This window comes from Dermacentor andersoni, chromosome 9, assembly GCF_023375885.2.
Source record: "Dermacentor andersoni chromosome 9, qqDerAnde1_hic_scaffold, whole genome shotgun sequence".
Classification (NCBI taxonomy): Eukaryota; Metazoa; Arthropoda; class Arachnida; order Ixodida; family Ixodidae; genus Dermacentor; species Dermacentor andersoni.
In genome coordinates, this window is record NC_092822.1 from 39,454,270 (window position 1) to 39,477,660 (window position 23,391).

Consider the following 23,391-nt stretch of genomic DNA (forward strand, 5'->3'; position numbering starts at 1 on the left):
AGCAAGCTGTTCGTAATCACAACGAAAGCATCGACCCATATCTTGGTCCTGCTTCCCAAGCAGCAATTTTATGGACACTCAAGCCATCACCACTCTGCTGTCAGGGTACTGACAGCATATGTGCAGGTCCACATGTGGAGGCTTAATTAAAAGCACAGCATCGAACTGAAAAAGTGCCAATTCAGTTTAGGTTCAGCGTGCTGCAATTTCATTGCGGTTTAGTTCTGGTTTGGATTACAACATTCCTCGAACCGGTAAAGTTTATCCAGTCCTGTGGCGAAATGCCGTAAAGTGCTATTGTTTTGTCTGCATGGCGCATGCCTAGGCTTTGCTACGGGGGTGGAAGAAATTGGTTTTCTGGCCCATGGGAGACAAAAATCAATGTTCTTTACATGAATATCAATGATGTTTGATGTTGTACAGGTACACACAGAAAGACAGTCATCTTAGGCACTGCCATTGCAAGAGTGTGCCCCACATGATTGCAGTGCTTCGACATGTCCTCCCTCTTTCCCTCATTTTTATTGTCACCCATACTGAGTGCAAGGAAAACAGCAGAAATCTTTAGGGGTTTTCAAACGACAACGTTTTAAAATTGAATCAAATACAGTAGACGTCCTTTATTTTGACTTAGGCTAATTCGCTTTTCCAGTTACGTAATTTGGGAAGTTGGAGCCGACACTCATGCCTTTCTGTAGGCCCAAACTTTTGCTATTTTGATCTCAAAATTGGCCTCGATCGGATAATTCAAGCTTGGCCAGTCAGCAGGCAGGCACCTAATCCCTATGGTGACCCCAGTAACGACCCCTTAAGTGGCATTGTCCGTCTCGGCGGAGCTTAGGGGGGGGGAACAGTGGATGCCTTCAATACACGTCATCTCTCATCGAAAACAGCTATATTTGGCCACCCTAGGAAGATTTGCAAGCAGTAACTGTAGCCCACAATGTGCGATTATGGCGTTTACCCGATTTTAATGAGCGCTTCATTTTTTTCCCCGTGAAAATTGGACTCGCAATTGCCTGCACGGTGCAATCAGATACGAAACCAAAACCGCGTTTAAAACATTTGTAAGCTTTACTGCGTAACACAAATGTACTGCAGTGAAGCTGACCTTAAGAACCCTGCGGCGAAGCTGACCTTGGTAAACTGGACACAATCGTGAAACAAATATTTTCCTTGCTAACAAAATTAGGTGTGCGGCAGATTTCTGTTTTGTTTAGGAGCTTTAATTTAATTTCTACGTTAAAATGTTTTCTAATTTGGGCACAAAAAGTGGCCGTGCATTTGATTCGGGGGCATGTTAGACTCTGGCAAATACTGCCAAGTGAATCGGTGGTGTGTTTGGCATTTTTATTAACCTTGTTTAATTTGATTGATTTGGTTGGTCCTATTGGTGGGAAGTTGGGGTCTATCCAACTAATCCACAAATGCTAATGGTATTTCTTCTTTGGTCTCATCTCATGTATCATCTGAAAGTCCTCCGACGTTTGTAACACCGCTTGCCAGCATTTCTCATTGCACCTGCGCTTTAAGAAGCCTGTTTATACAGGCCTGGTATCTAATCTGCCAGGTTTCTGTTCTTTACTGCACAGCAGCGGTTTTCTCGCATGCCCCTGTTGTGCTTACATGTCGGCTGCGTGTATTGCCAGAATGCCACCAGAGGAGCCCACATGCAATGCTAAACCTTGCTATCGTTTTCAATGCTTTACCTTAGCAAACATACCCCCCCCCCCCCCCTTTCTTTTTTTAAGGAGCATACTGTAAGTTTGTCTTGAAAACAAGCAGGTGTTCGAGCTGATGTGCAAAACAAGACATGCTGTCGATATTGTTTAGAAATGTTAGAAATAGGGCAATTATAAGAGAACTCAAGAGTAACCAAACAATAGCATGAGCAAGTAAACAAAAAAAAGCTAGCATAACCATAAATGATCGCACAGGCACACAAGATATATATATTGTGCGCTATCACTACAAAATTCAATATTTTTGGTTGCGATATGTAAACGATCCTGCATGTTGACACGAATGATTGGTCGGCAGGTGACGCTATTGTAACCGCCACATTTACTCTGTCGTTATGGAACGTGAGGCCATGGGATCGATTCCTGTCGTGCTGACCGCGTTCTGATGGGGGTGAAATGCAAAAACACTTGTGTACTCCAATCTAAGTGCAAATAACAAACTACCACATGGTAAAGGTTAATCTCTTTATTTTTCCAGACTCTATGTGCTTTGAGGCATCAACCATGATAATTTTATTTGATTTTTAAGATGATCTTATTGTCATTTGTTCACAGTAAGTCTCCTAATCAATCCTGCAAGTAGTGTGAACGAGGTATTTATTTATTTATTATTAACCTCAGGGCCAAAGGCATTAAAGATGAGTGGGTTACAGCAAATGAAAAAAAGAAACAAGTATAAGCAGTTAGAACATTAAAGTACAGAAGCTTCTGATTGTACAGCTTTAGCTAGGGTTTACGTCATGATACATTGGTAGCAAACTAAGACAGTAAAGTGGTAAATGCAAACGCACTTAGGTTACAACCATACAGTAAACAAAAAATGCTTTGATTACGCAATGTTAGCTAAAGCTGCTCGAAATCTTTGGTTATCGTAAATGGATACGATTTTGCCAGGAAGATCGTTTCATTCAGGAAGATCATTTCATTCCGTAGATGACCGAAGTGAGCGTAATAAAGTAAGCATGATAACAGAGGCGGGGGAACTGAAGTGTTTTTTGTCTGTCTGGACATACGTTTGAATGGTTAAGATATATGCATAAATCACTTTTGGCCTGGCATTAGGAAGGAGATATGCAGTAAGCCATGAGATGTGATGGCCCAATTTTAAGGATCGCTAGATAATATACGTTTATTTACAACATCTCTTCCTTACTAAATAAGTGACTGCATTTTCTTTGCATCAGGTTGTTCTCTTCCTTTTTTTTTTTTAGAAAGTCGTAGCTTTAGAAGGCAGGTCAAGCTTGTGCTTGGCAGGTCATCAGTTAGATCGTCTAGACTGAGTAAGAAGAGGAATTGTGAAAGTACATTAAGGTTCTGCCCTGCAGAAATCTTGTGTGCTTCTCATGAATTTGAGATGAAATGCTGTTCCAGATTCAGCAGTGCTGTGACTGCTTCACTAGCCATCTGCTGCAACTTGATCGTTTATGACGTACTTTGCAGCCTGTTGCTTTGTGCTTTGCAAAATGTCTGCACGCATATTTTCTATCTGTACTTTCTCTTTATGAGAGTGCAATTAAACACATGAACGAGGTGTGCACTCAGAGTTATGCATTGAAATTGTTGATCAGCAAAAAGGGACTACATCATGTTCTATAAAAGCCATAGAAATGGCAAGTTTTATGAACTTTTTGGTGCACCACAGCAGCCCAAATGCAAGGAAATGCTTAGAAATCTGCAACATCACACAGACGTACCGGCACTGTGGTTTCATTGAGAAACTTAAGAAATGGAGGTTTGGCCTTCGTTTTTATCCTCTTCATTTCCCTTGCTGATCGTTGCGAGGGATGATATACCAGCAGTTGAACTTGTGGGTGCAGAAGCTTGGGTGAGTTTATAAGAACTTCATCTCATAGCTGCACAGCATAAACAACCATGGACACGAGGCAAAGAAAGGACAGGATGAGCGCTGACGTAAGTGCTTGTCCTTTCCTTTTTTCACTCCCTGTCTACGTTTTTCCACGTCGTGCAGCTGTAATATGTAGCAGCACATGCAAGACGTGCTAGCTGTAGCGTGTGTCTAAACGTCACAATGTTCTTGCGTAACTGCCTTCCCAAACTTGACATCAGAACACATTAACCTGGGAAATGAAACCACAACTGGCTGTAGGAAAGCTTTCACCGTATTCATGCGAATCTAACGTGCACCCTGTATGAGGGGGGGGGGGGGGGGGAACCAGCTAATTTTACCTTTACAAAATGGAAATTTATTGCCATCGTCGCTCTCAGACAGCACTTCATCACCGTGTATTATAAGAAAACAGAACATATTACTTTCCTACAGTTCATCACATGTTTGATATTCTGTATTTATCAAGCGACTTTGCAACAATCGCAAACGTGATGGTGGCCCACGCCTGGACTGAGTACTTCGCTAGTTCATATTGTGACACCCTGCAATTCTCTAAAATGCAAAGAGCATGTCATGCGATATGTCGCCTATACCTTGACGCATAAAATAACTTATCCCATGCATGCGCTTTCATAATCACACTGAAAGTGGTGCATCGTAGTCTGCATGCTATCCGAGAACTCGTTCTGGATGGGATGGATGGATGTTATGAGTGTCCCCTTTGGAACGGAGCAGTGGGGTGCGCCGCCAAGCTCTTGCTATTATACTGCGTAATGTCTTACCTAGGTTGAATAACAAAAAAAGACAAAAAAAAAGAAAACACTATAAACTCCCACAACCAAATTTTCTGATCCCCTATTGCGAACTGTGCTTTTGTATGTCTCCGTTTTTTGTCGTTTCCCTAATTTTCTTCCACCAATCCTCCAATTGCGTCTTACTAATCCCTATTGCGGACATGTTTACTTTTCCACTGCTCTCGCTGAACCCAAGGGCTTCAAGGAGGCCAGTGGTGCCTAAATCGACCGCTGGGTAGACGTCTTCACATTCTAATAAAACTTGCTCCATAGTTTCCCTAGCTTTACCGCAGCAAGCACATGCTTCTTCTTCCTTCTTATATCTCGCTTTATAGGTGCGTGTTCTAAGGCATCCCGATCTCGCTTCGAAAAGTAATGAGCTTCCCTTTGAGTTATCATAAATTGTTTCTTTCCTGATTTCGTTTTTTCCTCTTAGGTAGTTACTCATGGCAGGTTTCTTTTCCGTTGCCGCCACCCATGAGATTATTTCAGCCTCTCTGACTTTCCACTTGACCTTCTGTGTTGCTGTGTTGCCCACCCTACAGGCCGCATACTTCCTAGTTCTTTTCCTCCACTGTGAATCAAAGTTTCTCCTGTACAGATACCTCAACACTCTCCCAGCCCATTTACTTTCTTCCATATTTCTCAGTCGTTCTTCATACTCAATTTCTTCATACTCATACTAGTCCAGCCCATATCACCCTGCACAGCTTCATTTGTAGTCTTCCCGTTCTGTCACCATTCATGTTCGCCATCTGGTGATCGTGATGGCAACCACGTTGGCTCTGACGACAGGCTGTTTTGAATGCCGCAAAAGTGGTTTTGGTTTTGTATTGGACTGAATTGCCGAAGCAATTTTTTTTCAGACAAACTTTCTTGCAAAAAAAAGTGTGCGTTAGAAAAAAGTACCCTGTAATAATTTTTTGTGAGCTATGTTTCTTTTTTTTTTAATATCTTCCTGGGGCAGGCCGAAAATGGCCATTTTCCGCTGGAGATGTTATGTGTGCGACGCATTCTTTGTGCGAAGCATCGCCAAGATGGATGCGGCCACCATTGGAGTCGCAGCTGCGGTTAGCATTGGCGTCGGGCGCGTGCGAGATGACCAGCCAAGTTCGAATTATCCTGTGAAGGCTAATTTGAAGATCAAAATACAAGTGTTTGGTCCTGTAGAAATGTATGGGCACCGGCCGACACATTCAGTCAGGATCCCTGAAATAAGCAGTGTCGAATTAACGGAAGTCTACTGTATCATGGTAAATTACTTAGGGCTCACTGATGCTTCCTACACTATAACAAAAGTGTGCACACTTTGAGGGGGCTAATCTTGTCCACATGAAATAATGATAATCTATCTTGCATGCCTTTCCATACTTTTAACATTCCACATCCAATGTTTCCTGGTCATGAACAGCATGCACATTATCAGCGTGATATAGCATTCTTGACATGAGAGTAGCGAGCATAGAATGAAAGTGTCACGTTAGTACTCTTTTCATGTGTGTTTTGCTAGACCGGTTTCCTAATTTGCAAACGTGCTCCACCACGTTACCATTGCCTTCTTTTTCTCGCAACTGTCGGGTGAATGTTTCCAAATGCATTAGTTCGTGCTGAATGTTTGTTTATAACGGTCCATCGTCAGTGGCGTAGCCACCATTTTTTTCCCGAGAGGGCACCCAGTTGACCACGGACTGGAAGCGGGAGGGATGGAGGATGGGGGCTAGGCAGTTCGCACACTAATAGAGAAATTTCAAGAGGGGGGGGGGGGGGGGGGTAGGCAGGGCACACGCCTGCTGTGCCCCTCCCCTTGCTTTGCCACTGTCCATCATGACAAAACAAGCGAAGCACATGATGCCAAAGAAAATAGAGGGGCTGCTCATTATAGTGTTACTAAATGCATACAAACTAATGCTGTATGTCGAGGTGTGTACATTTTTTTAAACAAAAAGATATGGCCTTGTCTAACCTGAGGAGGTAGGGAGGGGCAGGGGGTTGCCGTTAGACCATAATTGTATAACTACCATTCGCACCAAAGAAAACAAGTCAACCATGAACCAAACTATGCAAGTTGATTCATTGGTGTTATGAGTGGAAGAGCATACAGAGTTAAAAAAATATATACATATTTGCAGATGCTTCATTATTAGGGAGCTGCTGACATTTTCTGTGACAGTTCACAATCCGAAGCATTCGACACAAGTGCCCATTCACAAATGTCAAGTGCTTGTGACTGCCTCTGCCAAACATTATGAAGGTCGAAGCACAGTGCATTCAAAGAGTGAGGAAAGAAGGTAGAAGGGCAGTGGGGGATTGACCTTGCGGCAACTGTCATTTGCCTTGCACATTTGTTAGTACATTAATCATTGTCAAGTCATTAGAAAGGTACTGCAAGCATTGAGTAATCGTAAGCCATATCTTTTACGCCTCTGCTTCTTTTATTTACCCCTTTGTTCTGTCTGTAAAGAATGGAGATTTATGTACTGAGCAGTGACATTTAGTGTCTGGCATCACAGTCTTCCAATGTGTGATACTTTTTTTTTTGTACCTTTGTGTGATGGATGGGTTTTTTCTGTCTGTGTGGCCTGCATTTTCTTTTTTTTTTTTTTTTTGCATGTGATGGGTATGATGATGTACGTTTCACTTTATGCTTTTGTATGTGTGACACACGCTTTATCAACGTGTTCATAGCTTTCTTCCGCATTTTATAGGTTACGACACTTTTTTTTTTTCATCTGGGACTTGTGCTGCATTCAGTGCACATAACGTTTTTTTATTTCATAATGGTATTCTTGCCTTTGTCAGTCTCTCTTTTTTTAACCATGCGGCATATATTGCTATCAGTTAACTTTTACATGCTGTTCCTAGTTACTTGTATATATGATTGCTGTCATGTTTTGAAAGTACTGCAAGTATTAAATGCACTTGGCTCACCCTAACTTAAATGCAAGTTATCTGAAATTTAACTTAATTCAAAGCAAATTACTGAAATTAAGAACCCGGTAACCTTCAGGCGAAAATTCAGTGCAACGTTTGGTCTACTTGGTTTTAGCCTAGTGTTTAATTGCTTCAATTTCTGATAATTCAACTTATTAGTTAATGAAATTATGTAACCACGGTGTCATTGCCTGCTAAAACTGCACAAGTTCTGTTCATCTCTAGAAAATATTGCGCTTAACTGTTTAATGTGTGTATGTTTATGGCATCGTAATAGCCTGTTCTTTTCTGCTTCTTTGTTACTATCTGTACTCCCCTTATGCAGTACTGGTTTGAAATTTTGATTGGCCAATCATCTTTTCCGGGTATTTCGGTTTAAAGCAGGATATCAGTCAAATAAAACTTTTGGCCTTCCAGGCAGAAGTACACACCAGATAACTACTTAGGAGGAAGGGGGCATTCATGCATTTGGAATAGTCTACGTGTGGCCACGCTTTATATTCAGGCTGCTTGCATATCTTTAGGCAACTGCTATATGAGAGGGTGCCACGTACCAGGTCACTGCAAAACTGACCAGGAGTACTAGTCTGGATATTTTGAGCCAATCAGAGAGACTATAGAAGCTCTCTGGGCACCTGTTATTGGCTCAAGAGTGCAGCCATTACAGAATATGACAATACAGCAGAAGTTGACAATGTCCAGAATGAGAGCAGGTCATACATATAACATCCTTCAAGCACCGTGTGCCACATGCCAAGATGGTGCATCAAAAGCAGTAATGAAAATAATCACATTTAAAATGTGTCACATACATCTTGAAACAATTCTGCTTATAGTTGTGCTGCAAACTTTAATGATATAGTATATGTAAAGTATTTTAGTAAAAGTATTTTAGCTCTGGGCATCAGTACATCATATTGTAGTGGAGTGACTTCTTTCGTTAACTTTCACACTTTACATGAGGCATATTTTTCAAGTGGGTAGGTGCTTTCAAAGTACTATGCTAGGTGTGAAATAGTTGGTGTTCTCATATCTGATGCATATATAGTGTTCTTGCATGGAGTCATACATTCAACTAACTTGACAAAACGCACTGAAGAATTGGAAATTCCTAATCTGTTGTACATTTATCATGATTCTGGAGAAGGTCAGTTTTGAATGGTGTATAACTGGTGCCTGAAAGGGGCATATCTCTGTATCACTCGTCTATTTGTATGTGTGTAACTTGTAATTCTGTTTCAGCAGTATGTAGTTCATCTTGAGGTAACTTGTGAACAAATATGTGCAGTCCCTAGAAGCTTGAATGAACATGCATCAGCTGTAAGAAAGCAAACAAGACGTTTTTCTCATTCACAGGTGCCTCGTCTCATCACCAGCCGACAGGCTTCGATTCCAGCATGTTCAAGATGGGCACGCCGCTTCCAGAAATTTCACAGCCACAAGCAGTTCACGCAGATGTCAGCGCACCGGCAGCTCCTTACCCGTCCCCTGTGGTGCCAGTGGGTGTGTTTTCACTGTCTGTGACGCCATCTACTTCACTCGGCGGGGTGTCGTCTGCCACGGGCGGCGAAGCAGACGACGCTGGTGGCAGCGTCAGCGTGAGTTCTAAGGTGCACAAAGACAAAAAAAAGAAGAAGAAGAAAGACAAGAAGCACAAGCACAAGCACAAGCACCGCAGCCACGACCGACTGCTGGAGAAGGAGCGCTTCTACAGCTCGGGGGGCAGCACCAACCAGTCACCAGCACCGTTCGGAGGCGGCGCATCGAGCAGCCCTCAGCACGAGATAATCTGAGCACCACTAATGGCATATTGAGGAGAGTGTGGCTGCTCTGTTGATGTTTATAATGTACAGTTGTGCCTTTGCCTGAGTACTTTCAGAGTCCGGAAAGACAGCACCGAGAAGAATGGAGTCGGCACATTGAGCATCCCCAGCAAAACAAAACAAAACGAGCATGTTGGGGGCAAACTGGAAGGATGGAATTGTGGCTAGTTAGGAACACTTGTTTAGTTTTGTGTGTAGCACAGGATAAGGACCCTGCAGGCACGGCCAGCGGCCTTCGGCCTGGGATCATCATCTGTGCGTGAGTGGTGGACCGGAAGCAGTTGTCTCCCAACAACATTTTGTGCGATCATTCGCTGTTACTGTGAGCCACACTCATAGAGTGTGGGTACCGGCGTGACAAGAAAAGGGTTGCAGCGCCTTGCAGGGGCGATGAAACGTGCAGAAGCTGTGAGCACGTGAACATTCAGGCATTTGGGTGAAACGGATTGCCAACAGATTAATTTGTGTAGGCAGTTGCTGTGAGGTTTGTTCCGCTGTTTGAAGCTTAGTGCAAGCCAGCAGCTTCAGTCATAAATGGTCGACATGTTGAATGGCCCCCAGAGCAAGTTCCTCAAAGTTCTGCTAGAGGGCCAAAGACATGGAGGCCTGCTGTTTGCATTTTGCGTGGATGGCTACTGTTTGTTTTCTAGCACATCGCCCGGAGCCGAAGGTGAAAGTGTTGAAAAGATGTGCAGAATAAATCATTGTGTAAGCCTGTTGATTGAACCACCTTCAAGAAAGACATTTGCCTGAAATACTGAGGAAAGCATCAGTTTTGAGATAACCAACCCTACTGAAACAGGAATGCTTGGAAATTTTCAAATTGCATTCCCATATATAACTTTTCATTAAAAAAAAAAAATTGTACAGGTCCAACACACATCTTGGACTCTATGTGAAGCAGTTAATCAAAATGCTATGAATTTGCTTGTTTCATTCCTGCGTCTTTTGTGCAGCCTTGCTACGCAGTGCGACAATAGTCTCGGAGCTAGTTGGCTTTAGCACAATAGAAGTATACGTGCAATTGTGGTGTAATGGTCAGGACATTGGGGAGCAAGAACATTGAATCCGCTCAGCTGGGGGTTCAATCCCACTCGTTAGTTTGTAATAAAATTATTTAAGTGTGGAGTCATTCAGCCAGATGGCAGAACACAGCCATGGTCAGAAAAGGTCGGGAGTATTTGCAAAGAAAACTTTGCTTTAAAAAGCTGTCTTTATGCAGTACAGTACAAAACGTCTAGGATAATGTTTTGCAGGAGACGTTTGTAAAACATCTCCGGAATTGATGCTAGTCTCAGGATAGCTATTTAGGCAGACATGCCTTGAGCACTTGCCAGTTTTAATTGCGCAAGTATGCATGCGCTAAAGCCATTACTTTTGCTAATTTGTGAATTCTAGTTGATTAAATCTCATTGGTGATTGCAGCAAAATATGCGACGCCTGCTGCCGTGACTAATGTGCTGCCAAAGAAATCCTCTACTACAAACTTATGTACAGTCCTACCTCGTGATTACCCTCACTGTTAAACATGGCTGATATAACGGGCAACTTTTGCATTGATTAAACGTTTTCAGCCTGTTTTTGCCTTATTAATGCTGAAAGTCGCTGTTGAGACAGTAGACAGGTCAGAAACATGCAGAAGCAAAAATAGGTAGCGTTTGTTAAACTTTTATTTTCCTTTCTGGATGATACAGGATGTACACTTTCTGGACTTATCTACCCAGAGGCTTCAACAACACTAACCAAACAGCATCTATGAAAAGTAATAAAGAGCACCGAGCGACAACTCTACAGGAAAAGCGTGGTAGGGTTTGCGCAAGCATGCTACATTACTGTTGTCCATTTGGAAATTACCCGCAGCTACTCCACTAACGCGATGAAGGACGACTAGCACAATGCTGTTCATGCAGGTTTGTCAAGAAGTCTATTCGATTCAGCCAAGTTTCTCTGCACCTATTCACGGTGCACTGCACCTAGACCCTCGATTCCCCAAGGTGTAGCAGTGCACCCTGCACCCCCGTGCTCGATTGAACGGGGTGCAATGCAAGGTGCCGCCGCGGTGCACTGCACCCTTGAACCTTGCAGCGGGTGGGTGCAGCCCGGCACCCCCTGCACTTTTTCATTTGAGGTGCCGTGCACCTTTTTCTGAATCGAACAAACCTAAGGTTGGGGGGAGGGTACCGCGCTTGCATCGTTCTACAGGCCGAAAATAATGAAGTTTCGCTCTCTAAGATGAGCGCTAAGATTGCAAACAGTTGTACACTTCGTCTCGTAGCAGTTTATTTCGAGCCAAAGAAAAGCTACCCCAACAATATCTGACATTTTTTTTTTTTTAACGCCCTCTCACTGGAACCCACGGCGTCACCGTTCTCTCTAGGATCGGATACTGGTTGTGACAAATGATTAAATAGAATCGACCAGAAAGAGTCGTTGCAAAATACGGCCCCTGGCTTTAGGGCAGTAGGACTAGAAATTCAAAACAACGCCCTGGAGCGAAACAACCCGCGTCAGCCAATCGGGAACGCGCTCGCGCACGTGTCCCTCCGCGTCGTCTGCTCGGTTACGAGCACCGGAACACGATTTGTAGCTTTCATTTACTGCGCTGCATTATTACTTTGAAACAGCACTCATAACTTGCAGCTTATATGCAAATAATGAATGACATATGAATAGAATGACAAGCGCCACTAGGCGTACTGTTCAAAAGCGCACAGCCAATGCAACGCACAGCAAACCGCTGCCATACCAAAAATGTCTGATCGAACGCGAAAATAATCGCGCGCTAACGCCTCTTTATTATAAGGCACACGACCAATGTGACAATGAGCACTGCATTGCTAGGCAACTGGCAACGAATCACAGTCATTAGAACCTATGAAGAAAAACAAAATCCTCTTGCCCCTGACGTGAGCGATGCACCTATAACGCAGACTAAAAGCGAAATTTCGCAACGCAGGTTTCACTTGCCTGTGACAAAGTTACCTGCAAAGAAATGCTTCACCGACAGAATAATTGTTAACGGAAGTGGACAACGCCACACTCTTCAACCAGTGCACGCCACAGGCCACGAACGATATTATACCTAACAACTTGGCGGGTCGCACAAATGCCATGAAGTACAGCGCGCACGGAACCATGCGCACACACAAACAAAACGTGACGTTCGAAGTGCAACTAGTTCACGCGAAACAAATATGGATCCTGTTTTTTGAGGCTTCACGCAACACATTCACAGCTGGTCGCGTTTGCGCACGCTGAAAGGTTGTTGCAACACAAGCGAACACTGGAAAGCAGCGCCGGTGGAGAGCGAAGAGTACGTTGTCGACGCCGCAAAAATAGTTGTACGGAACGTTCTGAATAAAAAAATTTAACGTACTAGCGAGTTGACATAGTTCCGCCGCATTTTGAACGGACATCGCAAAAACCACACACGTTTTCAAGAACGACTACGCCCAAAACACGAGTACCCAACACGCGCAGCGGACGCCAAGCGGTGCCTGAATCGGAACGTTCCCATGATTCCCGCTGATTAAATAACGCATGCGCACTGGGGTCATTGCAAATGGCGGATTCTGTTATTGTTCCATGGCGCACATCACGGGGATAAAATTATGCTCGAAAAAATATCTCAAGCAGGTGAGTTGACGTTTCTTTTGCTTGCATGTCGAATCGGTTAGGACTGAGGTTTTGCACAGACCACTTTTTCGGCCGCTACGACGCTGCAAAAGGGCTGATCACCGCCGAGATCCGCGGGTGTTCAGACGATTTTTGCGATCGACCCATTTGAGCCTTTTGAAAATTGTCCCCTGCGTCGACGAAACAGTTTCGATACGTCATTGCCTTCGAGTCCGATGGATACAGTACACAGCGAGCAGCGTTTTTAGCCGCGGTTGACCTCTGTACGGTGCGAATAAGCTGTGTTCGGCAGGGCAACTTCGAATCAGTTCCACTCCCCCCCTCCTCCTGTTTGTTGCGTTGGCTGGACGGGAGACCGCAGAAGCCTAGGCACTGTTAGGCTTAGCTAGAGCCCGATTTTTATCCCGTATCGCGAGCGAAAACGCTCGCAAAACGCTGCCAATGCCCGGCGCGTCGTTGACGAGCGCTCGAGGGACGCCTGCGTGCAGCGATCCCGGTCCCAGCATGGCATGCCGTCCAATGTCGTGACGCCGCGCGGAGTGATCGCGGCTCGGATGTGTGGCTGATCTGCACGGCTCATCTGTTCGGTAACCTTCAGCAACCAAAACTAGTGATCGCTGCGATTAACGCGCCGGACAAGACAAACCGGGCATTGGAATCGCGGCAACAACGTCGCCGCACCCATTTTGCGTCGCGTTGCGCCGAGAAATGTGCATTTCTTCCGCGTCCTTCGCCGTGTAACCGATAGCAGCTCGGTGCAGAAGGCGAGCCGCGACGCTTGTTAACTCGCTCGTCGGAGCTGCCTCTTCGCTTGCGATGCGCGCCGCACAACTGTCTCAGCGTGCGCGTCTCTGCATCCTAGTGTTTTCGCGTCCGTTGCCAAGCCCTTCGCAACGAGCCCCGTGCGCAAGCCCGGCTGCCGCCCGCGCTGCCGGGGCAAGGCAGTACGCGCTACGGGACCCCCATCGATTTTGAGCGACACGACGGGACGGCGTTAGGCCTACTTCCCTACTAGTCCTAGCGTCCCGACGTGCGGCCGCCGTTTCGTTTGATTGCCGCTCTCGACTCCGGCCGCCCGGCCCACCCCCGAGTTCGGGCGGCATGCTCGTGTCCCGGGACGCACGCGACCGGCGAGCGGACGTCAGTCCGACTCCGACGGACGCTAGCTCGCCGCTCGCCTTTCGGGCCGCCGCAACTGCGCGTCGCCGTGCGCGGCTGGGTCCGCGCGCGGCATTGCTCGGCCGGCCCGACCGACGTGAGGACATTTGCCCTGCGTTTGCGGCGTTGCGATCTCGTGCCTGCGGCGGCAGCTCCGTTGAATTCTTCGGTCTCCTCACAGTGAGGAGCCGCGCACGTCATTTCGTGCATCGAGTGTCGGCTGCTAGTACGGAAACGGGTCCGTGTCTCGAAAGATCGTCTCCATCTCGAGTGCGGAAATGCCTGTCGGCGCGATGCGTGCGTGGTTCCAGCGTGGCCCGCCTCGGTGCATGTCGCATGGATGGCGCTTTGGAAGGCGGGCGGGAGGGGGGGGGTAGTAGGGGGGTCCTTGAGGCAATGTCTCGGCGGACATCTGCGCCAACCGCACTGTCTTTTAAACAGAAAACGAGAAGAAGAATGGCGCAGGGAAGGCGGAAGTCGGACGATGCTTTGTTTTGCGTCGTGCCTTCGGCTTCTTGGATCCACGGCGTTGCCCGACACCCAGGCACGCCCACTCAGCCCGAATTAATAACCCGGGCGAGCCAGCTTGTGTGCGTGCCCGTCTTTCCTCCACCTTGGATCGCCGTTTAGTCGAAGCGTGCAGGTGCGCCACTGTCCCGTAATTTTCGTGCCGATCGGGGTGCTTGTTCAATAGCTGACATTGCTTTATTTTCTTTCTTCTCGCTCCTGCATCGAGCTTTGAACGCGGTCGCTGGCAGCTTTGCGAAAGGCCTGCTTGTAACTAGCTGTCGCTGCTCTATTGAACCTGATAATTTTAATTTGTGATGTCGAGACGTCGATGTTGTCAGATTTTGTGGAGGTGGCGTGGTCAATCCCCGCATGAAACCGGAAGTCGCACAAGTGCAATGCAAACTCATTTTTTTTTTCTTCATGGGTAAATTCACCCGACTTCCTAGAGCTGATCGTGCAGCAGAATAAACCCGCAGTCTTCCATTGTTATGCAACTCTGCCAGACGTTTCTACGTTGAACCTTGCGACACCCGCAGGAAAAGTTGCTTCCTGCTTTATTTATGTGGCAGTGCTTATTGCTTTGCTACAGGATGACATGACAGCTGATTTTTGCTTTGCTAATTATTTGCAAAACACAGTAGACTCGGACGTTTTTTATTGGACCGCGATATTTGACACAAAGGCCTGCCTGACCTATAAGAATTGAAGCACCAGCCTTAGTGCTGCCTCAAGAATGTTGTGCAAGTGTGAAACTGCATCTGTCAATTTACTGCTGTCATGCTTGAAAAATAGATTTGCACAGACAGTTGGTTCTAGCACAACATAGGCTGATTTTGCCCAGCCATGGGAACCAATACTTTTTTTTTTTTTAATCTAATAAGGCTGTAACAATCTTACTGCTGCCCAGCTTTGACTATGTGCAGAGAGATAACTGAACTCCCAGATTACGTGGCATTTGTCGAGTCCCAAGTTTGTACTAGATCAGCTTTAAAGACCGTGAGCTGGTTTTGTTGTCTAAAGTGAAATACAGCAAAAGTCTGACTGAAGATGCTAGTGATCATGTGATGCCAGTGGCCACAGTAGTAGTTTTCATGTACTTCACGCAGATATCTGGTATCATTAAGATACAACTAGGGCCTGAGAAGTACAAAAAGCTTCCATTGCCTTTCTGCACTAGGGAATTGAAAGCATGACTTGCAGTTTCATATATATTGCTATATTTTTTATCATACCTTACAGGCCCATTAAGAGAAGTTGAGTAAGTGTGATAACAAATTTGCAGAAAATACAATGAGGGCAGGAAAACTGAAGTAAATTACCTATGTAGGTATCTAGATGGCTGGACAAATAAATATATAGCAAATACGATAGAAGGATTGTGGTATGCATAAGTGTCAAATTACCAGAAAATAAGGCAATGCAAAAAACTGCAGCCAACAGGCTCGCAGAGCTCTAAAGCTGATATTCCGTATCTAGTTTGCCCCTGGAAATTTCTAGCACAGCCTCATTGTGTGTATTTTGCTCTTGCAATGCTGACACAGTACCTTCAGTAGAACAAACTTCGAGGTTAAAACATGCACATGAGGCCACGCTGCTTCCAGTTCACAGTTGCAAGCATATTTTGTTCCCAATATTTGAGCCTAATAATGTGATTAAGACACTTCTGCAGTAATATGCCTGATTAATGACTTCAAAGCTGGTTGGATTGGAGAAAACGCTTTCAATGTGCACTCGGAACAATTGCTGGAGCTCATAACTGGGTTGTGATTTCCCAACTGCTTTCTACTGGGTATCTTTATACCCAAGGACATAATTTTCACGTAAACTGTAGCCGACGAATCTCCTTTCTCATCTTGCAGGCCAGTTAGACAGCTGGGGGCATATTATTGATCACTTTCGCATGACGTAGTAGATGGCGTGTTGTATGATTCGAATGGTTTTTCCCAACCGTCCAATCGGCACACACTGAAATTGATATCTCTGAAAGGGACCGTCTGAGAACTTGTCCCTTGTTGCAAAAGATGATATCACTTGCTGTTTTAGACGAAAACCACGTTTCGATATTTCCACTTCGCAACTTCTGCCGCTACTTGGCGGTCACTGGGGTTGACCTGAATCTATGGCCGAAGCAGATTAGTTTCCTCATCACTAATATTCTTAATGATTACAGCCTTACATAAATAAGGCCTCCGTGCATTGCTATATTGAGTACTGTAATTGATTTGAGCCTGTTCTGGTCGGGGAACAGCCAGTAATACTCATTGACAACTTTCTGTGGCGATGAACGAAAAGGTAAAGTGGCGGAAATTCTTCACTTGTGCTGCTGCTCCGAGAAGTCCAGCAGCGTTTTACTGCACCTTGTGCTTCAGTTTCTCGGAGCTGATAGATGCTGAATCAGCGTTTAGCTTGCCATTTGTGACCGTACTGCATATGCTGAAATGTAAGGGGGGGGGGGGGGGGGGGATAAAATTGGACTATAATGCTGGGTTGTGTATTTTGTGTCGTATTTTAATACAAGTGCTGTGCTAACTAAGTCATTTGTGTTTTCTATTCCCCCAGCTTAAACAAATGCGAATGTGGGATTGTATTCAGGAACACTGTCACACGTGCACTTTGCCTCCTCCATAGCTTTCCTTTCATTGCCACAGAAAGTTGTCTGCAAGTGTTGTATTTAACTACCTATTACCGCTATAGCAGGGACTATAGCAGGGACGCGCAGACTATCTTTTAACACGTGCATGTCAGTCTAATGTGACCTCTCAGCCATTTTTCTCTCTCTATAACACAGGGGTGCTCGAGTTATTTTAGTTTTATTGCCAGGAGGCTGTCCACTTTAACAGTAAAAGCTGCACTGTATGCTATAAGGCAGGAAGCAGTAAACAGTAAGCTGCCTGGTAGAAGCAGCCAGTACGCTTCTTGACACAGTACCTGTATGACCTTCGTCGATCATTTCAAATTATCATTCGTCTTGTAGCACATTCTGTATGTTCTAAATATTGCCAATTTTTGTTAAATCAGCCACATGCAAAGGTGCCCGAATAGCATCCAGGCTTTCTAAACACTTATTTTAGTTCTGCCACTGGACAGCTTGAACCATTTGTGCATGTTTCTCTTCTGGCAGGATCAAATTTGTGGAAGTCGCGCATGTTCATATTTTCATTTGCCACTGCCTTCTCAAGCTCTGTTGTTTGACTTGCCCTTCCTAGCTGCACATCAGTTACGTCAAGGTTTATTCGTTAACACTTGTACATATTACTGTTGCATCACCACACTTATAATAAATGTAGAGCCCCTTATTCCTCTCGCCGATCGCATAGCAAGGGTCTCAACCCTGGCGGGCCTTGGTGACATGACGTGTGAGTTGTGAAAGGATGTCCCATATTCACCACCTTGGCCACGAGCGACACTGGTAACGCTGTCAAAGCGAGATCTAGTGCACGCACAAGCAACCAAGAAATTAGGTGTGGAAGGGCAGCCACCACAGTTGCTCAGCAGTAGAATGTTGCACACAGAATGCACAAGATGTGAGTTGTCGTTCAACCTCTACCTGTAGCAGGTTGTCTTTCCTTCCACATTCATTTCCCTTTTTGTTATAAGTCGTAGATATTAATTAAAAAGAACAGTTAATTTCCCCTATGCTTTCACTGACGTTGTTGTCTGTTGGCTCTGCGTGGTTTTAGCTAGCAAAAAAAGAAAAAAACACTCCCCTTGCTTGGTTTTTGTTACTACAAGGAAATTCACTTGGTAGTTCACGCAAGATGATGTCGTCACACACTTTACAAGGTCACCGTGTCACTAAAAATTGTAACATTCTTCGCTTTTGTGGAATTTATAATTCTCTTGTTTTGCATGTGTAAGGAGCAACTTATCTGTGTTTCGCAGGAGGCCGATAATCTCAGCACAGTACTTTCTTTTATTGCTCTCGCATGCATGCTCAGACATGTGAAAGAGTCAAATGTCTTTCTTTTTTTAGTTCCATGGGCCAGAACTATCTCTGCCATCACCATTTATGACAGTGCCTAAGGATTAAACAGTATATTGTAAGCAAACCCTACCCCCATCCTCTTTTTCCTTTTAAATGAATTGTGCTTGTAGACAGACATCAGGTGTACTGTTTATATTGTAACTGTACAAAGCCTGCATAATTAAATCTTTCAGTTCCAAATTACTAGTGCACGGCTGAAAAAAAGTGTATCCTTTCGTCATGAAGTTGGGCCTGGGTCAAATATATTAAAAAAACAGAAAATCACTGCACACAGATACGGACAAATTTTTATTTTGTGATTCCATTTAGATGTGTGCTAATTTCAGACATTTTCAAAATACCCACAATTGTTTCTATCTCCATTTCTTTTTTCAACATACTTCATAAGGGGCTGTGTTTTCAGCCTCATAATAGATTAATATGCACACAAAAAAAATCAATACTGCTTTTTTTTTCTGGAATTTGTGAACAGTGTGATGTCACGCATGCAGGTGTGTGGAAGCCTGTCAAAGGGATGTTTTTATATTTATTTCACATATGCAAATACTTGTCTGGTGTGCACAATATTGTCACACTAAATGCAAATAAAAGCCTGATCTTTCCTATTTATTTCAGTTTTGTACTGAAAAATTTCATTGAATTATTTATGACAGTGCCTGTGGATTGAACAGTATGTTGAAAGCAAACTCGTCCTTTCCTTTAGCAGACAGCGCTTGTAGACAACTGCCAGGAGCTAGCCATGAAGATGATAATAAGGGTAAATAATAACAAAGAAATGGCAAATAATGAAGCACACTCCTTGTAATGCTAGAAAGCATTTTCACATGCAGAAAATAAACTGTGCCCTGTAAACCAATTTCCCAGAATTATGAATCCAGCTTTCTGATGAGGCATTTTGCCACAGTAGTGGTAATGTTACGAATTTTCGAATCATGCTCAGCTAATGGGCTTCACAAGATTTCATTAAGAAGCTTTAGCGTACGGTTGCAGATTACATCAGCCTCATGTCATCTTTGTATTTGTTATTCAAGCCATGTCATGTATTCGCCTGATGCACAAGGCAGGCTTTGTTGCTTCAGACATCGATGTGAGAAGCTGGGCAAGCTAGTAGTTTTGTACAATTGGAAAAAGCAGGCACTGAAGGAATATTCATATGTGGCATGTCACCATCAAGTTCAAGGCTGTATGCTTCACACTTGTAATAAACAAAGCCAGCATTAGCTGAGCAGCGTGGCAAAGTGACATCGCCAATTAGTGAAGGGTGGTAATTGAGTCAGCAGTTTGAAGGTGTGGTCATGAAAATTAACATGGTAAAATGAAGGGACAACACGCGATCAGGTGCTCCTGGGAGGCCCAATGGATCGTGTGCAAGGACTTTGGGGAAGCCAGCGAACATAACTGAGCGGCCTCGCAGTGACATTCAACGGCACATGCTCCGTCAGCATTTAGGTGACAAATTGCAACAACAAACTCCACATGCCTTCTCAATAAACGCTACCCCTTGGCACCCAGATTACCTGCTATGGCGCCATTCTGTTTGTTGCGTGCGAGTGCTAACAGTGCTAACAAATTCTTTTGTTTTTGAGCATATAGCTAAACTGAGATAAAGAAGTCCCAAAATGTTTTCTAAATATTGCTTAGAGGTAACTAAAACTGTTGCTTAAAGTGTTGAGTATATGTTAAATAATGTAGGCCTTCTGAAACATTATGTTATAGGCTAACATAACGTAACACATCTACAGAAATGCTTTGGATTTGTGTAGTGCCCATGCATGCAAGGAAGAAACAGTGAATTTACCAGCAGGGCTTAGATGGATTTTACTTTAGTAACATATTTGCGAAATGGCAAATGATGACAGTGAAAATGGTGCGTTCACTTTCAGATTGTAAAGTTGCAAGGTCAGTACTGTTCAAAAGAATGTGGGTAACCTGATTTGGCTAACAGAAAAAAAATGCACTTGGTCCACATTATGCCTTCAAATTTCCATTTTCTTTTTTCTTATGTAAGGAGAATTAATGCTTTGATGCCCGCTTGGTGAACAACTACATGATTACGGCAAGGACAGTTACGTGATTTTTACACAGTCAAGCACATACACTGCCGCCCCTTGATCCATCTGGAAGCTCCATGCAGTATTGTTTCGTTTGAAAGCCACAAAAAACACAATGGTGTTTTCAGACTCCAATACGTACACCTTTCTGCAGTTGATCTGTTTTATCATGATTTGCTGCATTCTCAATCTCGCCTGGAAATTCGTTGCAATAAGTTTTGGTAGTTTCATTTACTCCTGCAATCGCGAACGTCCACTAATCAAACATGTTTTGTGAAACAGCAGCACCCACACCATCAAGACCCATTGTAAGAGGTTTTATAAAGAATTAAAAAAAAAAAAACATTTTGTCAGTGCATTGTGAAGCCTATTTCCTTCTGCATAATTAACCGCAGTGTATGGCCTGCACGTGTAGAGACAGCCGTTGCTTCATCACCGTCGCAGAATCCATGCATCATACAGGCAATTTTCACCGCCTGCTTGTTGCTTTTGAATAACAAAGTGGGTTTCAAAAGCCATCTTCGAAGCAGTATTCTTAACTTCAAAGGCACAAAGTGTCCCGAATATTTCTGTTAGATCGCTTTAAAAAAAGTTTTCAGTTGCCAAATAGAAAACATGTTTTTAAACTATCAGAAAAGTCAGTAAATTTAGAGACAGATTTGCAGAAAGGGCAATGCTGGTCCCAAGCTCGATTTCCGACCACCGCTGCGTTCTCACGGGGGCGGAATAATGCAGAAATGCTCGTCCAATTTATGTGCATATACAGGAACCCAAGGTGGTCAAAATTAACCCTTGACGCCCCACTGCGGCATCCCTCGCAGCCTGCAGCCTGTATGTTGGTTTGGGACATTAAGCCCCGTAATTTGATGTATATTGTCAACCGGTTTCTAGTTGCTGTAGCAAAAAATGTACTCTCTCTCCAGGAATGAAATTTCAGTGGCTAAGTATTTACAGCTGAGCTGGATCAACAGTTAGTGTTAGGCACTGGCCAGCCAACCACCAACATTTGAAAGAATTTGCCACTAAGGAAAGACTAGAACAGTGAGAGAAACACAAACGACAAAAGCAGTAGTAAATACCAACTAGGCTCGTCTTTGCAGGAACGTTTGTCCCGTAACAGTCTGCAATAATTGTGCATTCAAGCAAATACTTGAACATACTGAAATCAAATTTTGTAGTGAAATGTTCTTCGCACAATAAGAGCCATTTTAATTGGGCTAGAAATTCCTGTTTATTCAGGCAACCTCAGAAATTTGAGACTGACAGGTCAAGTGGTAGACATGGAAGGTACTGCTCTAGCTTGTGGTGGCACTTTCTTTCTTTAAAAATTTTGTAAAACAACTTTCAAGAATCTCCTAGAATCTGCCAAACATTGTTGTAACATTCTACCAGATTACTGAGAAAATATTTCAATTTGGGGAAAAAAGAACGTAGGGAACAGGATTACAAAGTGCCCTTGTCTGTGTGGCCTTCTTGTCCTGTCCTTTGTCAGTTCGCAGTGATTGAATTATCACAAGCAGGAATTATTGTGATAACAACACAATAAAATATTACAATGCACATATAAAATGCATGACCTAAGGTATCGTACTGGTTGTGTTGCGAGAGAGACTTTTATTGAATACATTTTGGAAGTAAAGCTAAATTTTTTTGCAGAATATTTTGGGGAACATGCGAACAGATGTTTCCTCATAACATTGGAGTTGAGAAAGATGGCACCAGAAAATTGGCATTGCAATATGTTTGCTGGCGGCACTAGCACTACAATTTCCTCTGGTAATCTTTATGGCACACTTCACCGCCGATCGTGAGATTGAGGGCGAACTGCTGGGAAATTTTGGACTGTGTGGAATGCTGCAAAATTCTACGGTTTAAATAAAAGACCGAGTTCATCAGGGAAAAGTGAGCAAGAACTTCTGTTTTCAATTCAGAAACACAAAAGGACACCACCGTTATCGCTTGATGGACATGGTATGATGCGCAATCTGGAACGTTCAGAACCAGCACGTGGTTCTGGGATGCGCATCGTATCTGCTTACCGCAAGTGCCTGTGTTACCTGCTATTTAAGGCGTGGTAATTGAAGACCTAGACGATTAGCAGCCCTGTGGTTCTGCCGAGAATACTTAAGAGTACAGTAATTTTCAGCCAATTTACGCACAGCAGTAGCCCAGTGGCTATGGCAGGCTGCTGAGGTCAAAAGTCCCAGCGGTTGCATTTAGCTGGGGCAAAATGCAGAAAAAATGGTCATGTATTTAAATTTAGGTACACGTCAAAGAACCCTGGGTGTTAAATGTTAATTTGGTGGCCCCACACTACGGTGGGCCTCATAATCGGACCCTGGCCTTGGCACTTAAAACCACAGAATGCAATATCTCTCGCTCTCTCTCTCTCTTTAGGGCCAAAAATTTGGTGCAGTTGGCCTGTGAAAACATTACACTCGGAATGTGCCTAAGCCGTGTCTTTGAATGATTTGTGCTCAATGGCTTGGCCTCTATTACTTGCTGTTGTGCAGATATGGAGGAAGGGGAAGGCCAGGACCTAGCCACCACAGTATTGACCTGTGAGGGGGACCTGCGCGACCCCGGATTCCCGGGGCGTCTCCGGAGCCTCGTGCTGCGCCTCAGGGAACTCATCTCCGATGGTGAGCAGCACTGCATGGGGCTCGTCTCAAAACTTGGTTATAACCGCTGGTTTACGGTTACAGCAGTGTATGTTGCAGGCTTCCCAAAGGGTTGCTGAAGAGGAAAATAATTTGAATTACATTGGTAAATCTTACTTCTGAATCACCAAAAATGCCACTGTTGTCGTGGGACCGGGCTTGGTAATCCAGGAAAGGCACAAGAACGAGAAACCAGGGGTCGCCTTGGAAGTTGCTACACTGGGTCATCATGACATCATGGATTTTGACAAT

General features: G+C 44.3%; 2 protein-coding genes across 3 annotated transcripts in view; both read left to right on the forward strand.

Moving 5' to 3' along the window:
- The window catches only part of Taf2 (TATA-box binding protein associated factor 2), a 58,947-nt gene extending 49,082 nt beyond the window's left edge, over positions 1-9,865 (forward strand). Inside the window, exon 30 of the mRNA XM_072284495.1 lies at positions 8,673-9,865. Coding sequence (XP_072140596.1) covers positions 8,673-9,109 — 437 coding nt within the window. The 3' untranslated portion in view covers positions 9,110-9,865. The remainder of the gene's footprint in view (positions 1-8,672) is intronic.
- Positions 9,866-10,810: 945 nt separating this feature from the next.
- The window catches only part of LOC126527707 (uncharacterized), a 66,893-nt gene continuing 54,312 nt past the window's right edge, over positions 10,811-23,391 (forward strand). Inside the window, exons 1-3 of one of the 2 annotated variants that reach the window (XM_072284494.1) lie at positions 10,811-12,775; positions 18,417-18,483; positions 22,993-23,121. In XM_072284494.1, the coding sequence (XP_072140595.1) occupies positions 22,995-23,121 (127 nt within the window). In that variant the 5' untranslated portion in view covers positions 10,811-12,775; positions 18,417-18,483; positions 22,993-22,994. The remainder of the gene's footprint in view (positions 12,776-18,416; positions 18,484-22,992; positions 23,122-23,391) is intronic. The other variant, XM_050175572.3, reaches the window with a different exon arrangement.